Consider the following 7,879-nt stretch of genomic DNA (forward strand, 5'->3'; position numbering starts at 1 on the left):
GGCAGTGGGTGTGGTTTGGGCTTTGCTTCTGTGAAGATTGACAGCCTGGGAGACCCTGTGGGCAGTTCCACTCTGTCCTCTAGGGGCGCTGTGGGTCAGAATCAACTCCACGGCAGTGGAGAAGAGAGGTGTCATTTTTCCTCTGCTGCTTTCAGGGTTTTTCCTTTGTGTTTAGTTGTCAGAAGTGTGACTGTGCTATGTCGTGGCAAGGATTTCTCTGGGTTTAAGCCATGTGGGGTTCACTGAGCTTCTTGAATCTACAGGTTTAAGTTTCTTGCCAAATTTGGGGCGTTGTCAGCCATTTACTTCTTCATGTACTCTGTCAGCCCTGTCCTCTGTGTCCTCTCCTTCCAGGACACACATAATTGATCCCACAAATGATGACACAAATACCTGCTGTCTGTTATCTCTCTCAGGTCCCTGGGGCTCTGCGCCCCGCCAGTCTAATCCCCCGTTGTTCATAGCGTGTCACTACCACTGTTCTACCTCCTAGGTGACCGAATGTCCCGTCCACCCCCCCTACCCCCACTGCTGAGCCTTCCTGCCACTATGTTCTCCCAAGTACTGAAGTCGACGTCAATGATCACATTTTTCGGTCTACCGTCTCTGGGGGCTCTTCTTCACGGCGCCTGTAGCTCTCCTGAGATTTCCCCCTCTGTGCTGAGGCACTGTGCTGAGGCTCTGTGCTTCTTTGTGGAGCACCCTGTAACTGCTCATGGAGGCAGTACTCTCACGGCTGCTTTAATCTAACCTCTTGGTCACTTCAGCATTGCATCCACTACCTATCTCTTCTCTAATCCTTTGAGATCTTCTTGATTCCTGGCATGAGAAGTGACTTGCAATGAAGACCTTGGCATGTGGCCATCACTGTCTGAGACCGTGGCTCTTCTCTGTTTCAGGTCTGACGCTGCCCTGGCAGGAGCAAAGACGCCCCCACCGTATCACTGCCACGTGGCAGTGCAAGTCCCAGCTCCCCCCACCTCCACCAGTATCTGCGGAAAGGTGGTCCTCGTCACGGGTGGGCAGGGACAGGGTGGCTGGTTCCCTGTGTGGCCTCCACTGGCACTACAATGGAGGTGGCCTCATGGCCCCTGGCAGTGGTGAGTCCTGAATGCACTAGGCCTCCTCTAACAGGACCCCAGAGGGAGAGGAAGGGACGTCACATGACTGCTGGGAGGGTGAGTGCCGGCTCCCAGTGCTCTCCGATGACATCATAGAAGGGCCTCATTACAGGTCTGCAGAAGTGCAAGCCCCGGGCTCTCCCTGGATCTTCTCGGACGCCGCTCTGGTGGGGAGCTGCGCGCCTGGCGCTCCTCTCTCGACGGTGGAAGCCCAGGTAGCCCCTCGGCCTTTGCTCTTGTGGGGGGGCTGCAGCTTGTCCTGTGCATTTTTGGCTGCAGCCCAGCAGTCACTGTGTAAGCCGCTCCCCTGCGGCTGCTCCGGCTGGACGGCGGGCCTCTGCCTGGGCTTGTGGGCATTTCTAGGGTGCTTCCTTCTCCAGCTCCAAGCCTGGGATGGGAAGGGGAGACGTCCAGGGAACCCACGACCATGTGGTCTTCAAGTCCCACCATCCCTAGCCAGTCCCCCTTGACATCAGCTTTAAGTGTCTTTGAGCTCTGAGTCCAATATGGCACTCTGTGGCACTACCGGTCCACTGTCTACATGTTCAAGTCCAGCTTTTGCCTCTCTGGTCCCATAATCAGTGACTGAAAGTCCTACCTCTCTGGTCCCTGTGGCTCTGCTCTGTGCCTCTATGTCTGATGCCTGTCACTCACAGCGTCCCATCTCCTCAGTCACCGGATTATCTTTGACTGTGTGACAGACACTGGACTTGAGCTGTGGAAGTAACCTGGGCCTTGACCAACACTATCTTCCCACAGAAAGGACCTCCTGTTTGCTTTTGCAGGTGCCTGGGCAGTACCCAGGGTCACCTACAACCCACGTTCAAGGCCTGCCCCAGGTATTACTAGTTGGGTAGCAGTCGCAGGGAGAGATGTCTGGTTTCAGTTTATCCGTAATTACCCACCAAGTGCATCCTTCGGGGGTCAACTCAGGGCCAGCCACGGCCATCTCAGCAGGCCCCAGACACCAGCTTCTATTCGAACCTCCAGAGCCCCAGAGGGCCCCAAAAGCATAGCTCGGCCTCTCAGGCACATTTTTCAGAAGAGCACACCCCAGACCAAAACTACCCAGCCCCCTTCCCCTGTTCTGGGCCTCTCCTGCTCTGAGCCTCGTCCTACTGGCTCTTGGCTGTGTTTCTGATTTTTGTAACAATTTCACCCAGTTTTCTTGGCTGTTCAGTGGGAAGACTATCCCTGTGCACTCAGTCTGCCACTGTGAGGCGCAGAAAACCACACTTAACTCGGTCTGCACCAAGGGGAGCCCCTGCCAACCTCCCCAACAAACGTATTGCTCATGCAGCCCCCAGAGCTGCAGACACTCGACTGCAACCTCTGGGTCACTGCTCAGACCTCCCCGTGTGGTGACAAGTGCTGGCTGGGGACAAAAGGCTACTACCCATCACAGCCACGCCCACCATCAGGACAGGAACCCAGTATGCCAAGGTTCCATGATGCTAACGAAAAATCATGTGGGCAGCTTGAGGGGACAAGCAAACCAAGAGTCTGCCTCCTGACGGGGCCGGGGTGAGAGGGACAGAGGTGGCTCTTATCCCAGACAGCACTTAGCAGTGTGAGAGCCAAAAGGCTGCAGACCACAGCCGGGGGCCGAGGAGCTGGCTGAGGCACTATTTTCAAGCGTCTTGAGCACCCTGGACTCCCTCTCGGCCTGTTCAGCCCTCCTCACTCCCACACGAGCATCGCGGCAACCAGGACAGCGGGCACCACGCCATTACCTTCTCGTGGATCTCCTGCGTGGACTGGGCATCACAAAATGCCACGGTGGCAACATCCTTCAGGATGGGCATCTCCACCGTGCAGTCCCGGCCGTCGAGCAGCGCCACCAGGGGTCGGGGGTGCAGGGGCCCGTTCATGATCGGAGGTCGGACGCCTGGAACGAGAGCAGGGGACACTCAGCTTCCCTGCAGGAGCACAGTCCCCTGGCTAACCCTACCCACAGCTGCGCTCTGCCCGCCAGGCTGAGGAGAGCTGACCTCCTGGGAGTACGCTGCTCTGAATGCCCCGTCATGGGGGAGTCTCATTAAGTCCCAGGTCACAGGAAGGGCCCGGAGGGTGCACTACAGCTTCCCGTCACCCAAGCGGACCCAGACTGAGGGTGGCCATCACTACCCTCACAGGGCACGGGGCCATGGGGACCGCAGCAGCTCTGTGACAGGGAGTAGGGTGGGGAGGCACGCAGTCCATGGTCGGGCAGGGCCTTCCACAGCTACTGGCACTGGAAGAGGAGATTGCAGTGTGATAGGCTTTAGGAAGACGCCCTGTCCCTGCTCTCCTGCCCCTACGGCAGCGCAGTCACTCGAGTCCCTGATGGTGACAGCAGGCTCCAGCCTCTTCCCCACTGCTGTCGTGGTTTGCACGTGTGGATTAGAAAGTGCAGGAGGCAGTGACCAGGTGAGAGTGGGTTAGCCCACAGGGGCAGTGACCAGGTGAGAGTGGGTTAACCCACAGGGAAGCACAGCCCTCACCACTCGCCACCCCACAGCAGAGTGAGGGGAGCGACAAGAACGCCTCCTTCCCAAGAGCCCACAACGGCCCCGACGCACAGCGCCACCACTTGTCAGAGGCCTGCGGGCTGCTGTGAAGCCCAACAGGCGTCAGCAGAGCTTCCAAACTAAGACGGACTGAAGAAAGGCCTGGCGCTGAACTCCGCAAACTGGCCGCTGCAGAGCCCATGGGCCACGTGGTCTGATCCACCACCGCCCACAGGGATGGCGCAGACATCGTCTCACTGTGCTGTGCCAAGGTCACTGGGAGTTGGGGAACGACTCGGCAGCAGTGCACCTCACTTAAAGGCCCACGTGGAGGAAGGAGGCCTCGGCGAGCATGGACACCCTGGGTGAGGAGGGCCCCTGGCCAGAAGCACGCCCTGCCCCACTAGACCCCACTTGGTCAATGGCAGAGCTGGGACAGGGGCCCGGGTTCTGTCCACTCATGTGGGGCCTCACCAAGACTCATCTGAGAGGGCCAAGCACAGAGGGAACAGGACGAGGACCAAAAGCCTCGGTGACTCCTGACCGTGGCCTACAGAGACCCGCACCCCAGCCCCGGCCCATGGCAGCTGTCTACTGAGCCTACGCCTGGCTTAGGGTACGTCGCAGGCTTGGCCCAGGGTTGCCAGGGGTCGGGGGGCTGATGGCACGGCCAAGCGTGCACCGTGCAGGACAGTCACTGCTGCACTCTGCAAAGGAGCCTGGCTATCACGTCAAGTCCCAGCAGGGGGACACTGCCCAAGACCCCAGAGAGGACGGGGCCACCATGAGGGCTACGTACCCCGGACCAGCCACACGCCTGCCCCAGGCCTTTCCCTCTCACTTTCCCCCACAAACAGTGTGCCCCAGAGCCTGCCAAGGTGACACAGAACCCAGCTGTCAGCTAGCAGCCACACAGAAAGAGGGCTCCCAAACCCGTCCAACAGTACCCGGCTCTCGCTGACTGCCGTGTGGAAATGGTCATCTTTCATTAAGGAAGAGCCCTCATTTGTCACAGGACGGCTTTACTCTTGAGGGAGGAAGTGATAAAAACGCATTTTGGGAGCTGCCATCTTCCTTTCTAACGAGGTAAGTATCAGCAAATGTAACTCACCAACGAAAGCTTTTGGGGCCTCAATCGTTAAGAACGTGAAGGAGGGCCTACCCCAGACAGTCTGAGACAACTGCCCAGGTGAGGCCGTGGCAAACAGGACCGCTGGCTTGGCCGGAGGGCAGGCAGAGCGCAGCCCGTACTGCCCAGGTGCCACACTGCAACCAGGCCGTCTGCACCGACACTCAGCGCCTGGGCTCGCGGACGGAAGGGAGAGCAGACCAGCTGGCCCGGGCCTCACCTGGCCCTCTCCTACTCGCTGGCCATCAATCTCAGAGCTTCCCCTGGGGCCTCGTGCACCTTCCGGGACCCACACCCTCAGTCAAACGCACGTGCAGCCCAGCCGGAGCCGGCCCAGCACCTCTCTCAGGCCCCGTCTGACAGAAACACCCCCACAGCACAGCGTTACAGACACCTGACCAAGCCCAGGGACCTAAGACTGAGCTGGGTGGTGCTGGCTGCCACCAGGCATCAGAGCCACCTGCCCAAGACCGGAGGAGACACTCACTCGATCGGACGTCACTGACCTCAACGCTCCGCGCACAGACTGGTAAAAGGGCAGAGGACTACTGACCAAATGACCACAGCAAGAAGGACCGGCGACCCGAGCCCAGGGCCCACGCCAGGACCACCACATGGGAAGGCCTCTCCGAGCCTCTCAAGGATGTTCAGGGAGCGTGGACTTTGTTGTTCCCTGCTGAGGAGTCGACTCCGACTCACGGCAGCCCCGCGTGTTTCAGGGTGGAACTGCCCCGTGGGATGTTGGAAGCCGTGACCCTGAGGAAGCAGATCACCTCAGCATGGGTGTGAACTGCCAACCCTGGGGCTGGTAGTCCAGCGCCCACGTGCCACCCGGGGTTTGGACTGTGAAGGCCCCACAGTGCACACACTCCCCGAGGTGATCCTCTGTGCGCATTTGCTAGGGGCGGATCATCGTCTGACTGCAAACACCAGGACCCAGGACCAACCTGACATTTCCTAAAATGAGCTCGGTTTCCGCGACCATGAATTCGACTTTCCAAAGCTTTATATCTTCAGAACTCCCAGGCAGGTTAGCGTCCTGTCACTGGATCCTTATTCCATGTCCTTAATTTTTCTCGAACCAAAGCTCTTAAGCTTCTGATCCGCTGCAACCAGTGACGCCTGGGTCGGGTTCAAACTTTGACTAAAAATTAAGCACAAGAGACACATTAAAATACCATCGGAGGCTGAAGGAAAGTCACTAAAATACTGTCGGGGCTCTGAGGAAAACTCACAGGCAACAGGGGGTCCCAGGAAAGGGAGGCTCTTCTCTGTGTCCTCGTCCTCGGCCCTGCCCAGCACACACGGCCGCCTCCACCACAACCCAGCCGCCCCAGCCTCGCACCAACCAGGGCTGCCAGGCCTGCATGACAGGCAGGCAAGTGGCCAGGGCTGCAGACAGAGCGGGAAGCTCAGCCTCAATCCATCATCCCAAGGGCCCCTAACGTCACACAAATACAAACACAAATGGTCCCTCGGGGCTGCTGCCTGCCTTGAGAGGCTGGAACCACCCATGGCCCATGGCCCCTGGGTGGCAGGTGCCTGCCTGCACGGGCCTCTCAGCCCCACACACCCAGATGCCACTGGTGTCCAAGAACTGAAATGCCAAGTGCTCGAGGTACATGGGCCGAGGAGGATGCTGGGAACAAGCCCTCCCACACACATACCAGTTCTAGAAGCTTCTACCTTATGTTGCGGTGTGCGTCTCAGGCCCACTGTGGCCAGCCAGCAGAGTGGGTGCTCCAGCAATGCCGCCAAGGGCAGAGGGCTGCAGGGTGCAGCCGACACTACAGCCCTCAGGCACTGAGGCGGGGCCTCTCGCCCCAGGGCGGTGCATACCCAAGGCCTGGATGCCCTCCATGGCCAGTCCCAGTGCCCCTGCTGACCCTCAGCTGGCGCAGACGCCATCCTCCTAAATTGCTGCTCAGTGCCCCTGGCAGACCAAGGCTTCACCCCTGCCACCCACCCGCCCCGGCCTCTGGGGCCTCACTGGGGGGCTGATGTCGGAGGCTCAGCAATGCCCACCGCAGCACAAAGATCCTCATCCTAGAAGGCCTTTACAGCCTGGGTTTATAATTCCGCCCAAGGTGACTGGCTGACCAACAGCCTGCCCCGTGATGGGTCTGTTTCACACATAGTGCAGGGACCGGTCCATTTACTAGACAAACAAGCTGCACAAAAACACCCAACAGGATGGAATGCCCTCCAGGGATTAGTCAGTTTGTGGCCTGGTGGGAGGGCCCGCCTTAGAAATGGATTAGGAGCTTATTTAGGCAGGACCCCACAGGGTTTATTAGGGACAGAAATAATGGGAAATAGGATGTTAAAAACAAGAGCTGTAAGCAGGGCTAAGGGCTCCAACGCTGGCGACGGCAGAAGCGTCCACAGCCCAGCGGCAGAGCAGCAGGGGCGGCGGCGGCGGTCTGAGGGCAGAACCCCGGCTAGCGGACCGCTGCCCCGGCGCTCGCCAGCCCACCGGGCGGGAGCCAACTGAGCACTTCCGGGTGGGAGGCTTGCCGGCCAGCTGCTGCCTCCGGGCACCTGTGAGCGGAGCCACAGAGCTGGAGTGGGCCTGAGGAGCGCAGAGGCTCAGAAGGGCCCGCCAGCTGGCGCAGCCAGGAAGCAACCTCGAGCCGTCCTGGTTGACGAAGTGATCCTGTCTCCTGAGTTATATCCTGTTACTTCCAAGTTGATCCTGACCCTCAATGAAGCCTGTTACTTCCCTAATTAACCATGCAATCCTGAGTACGGTCTAGGAGTTCCTGTGGCGTCGCTACAGATGATCAAGCCCAGCAGACCAGGGCAGATGCTCAAGGGGACAGCTGGAGTCACACACGGTGAAGGACCGGCTGTGGCCGATCCTGGTTCTCACTCCTCGTGGATGCAGACGAGGTCTGGCACTAGATTACAGCCACACACGCGTGCACACGCACAGACACGGGCAAACGCTACCTCGCAAGTGCACACTCGGACCACCATGGAGGGACAGTCCCGGAGGACAGTGGGTCTGAGTGGGCTGCAAGAGGCCAGCAGATGTGGAGTGTTCATGACCGGCCCCGAACCTGGTCCTCGCTCTGCACGAGGCCACTACACAGGGGCTGGCACCAGGCTGCCCAGGACGAGGACCTGCCTATGAGCCC

At 59.3% G+C, this 7,879-nt stretch overlaps 1 protein-coding gene across 1 annotated transcript in view; it reads right to left on the reverse strand.

Annotated features, from left to right (window-relative positions):
• Positions 1–7,879, reverse strand: part of CTBP1 (C-terminal binding protein 1) — a 77,153-nt gene that overhangs the window by 62,744 nt on the left and 6,530 nt on the right. The window contains exons 3-6 of the mRNA XM_007955780.2: positions 7,673–7,755; positions 7,102–7,280; positions 4,722–4,860; positions 2,855–3,030 (exon numbers count right to left, since the gene is read on the reverse strand). Coding sequence (XP_007953971.2) covers positions 2,855–3,030; positions 4,722–4,860; positions 7,102–7,280; positions 7,673–7,755 — 577 coding nt within the window. The remainder of the gene's footprint in view (positions 1–2,854; positions 3,031–4,721; positions 4,861–7,101; positions 7,281–7,672; positions 7,756–7,879) is intronic.

This window comes from Orycteropus afer, unplaced genomic scaffold (assembly GCF_000298275.1).
Source record: "Orycteropus afer afer isolate SDZICR_OR568_19922 unplaced genomic scaffold, OryAfe1.0 scaffold00539, whole genome shotgun sequence".
Lineage (NCBI taxonomy): Eukaryota > Metazoa > Chordata > Mammalia > Tubulidentata > Orycteropodidae > Orycteropus > Orycteropus afer.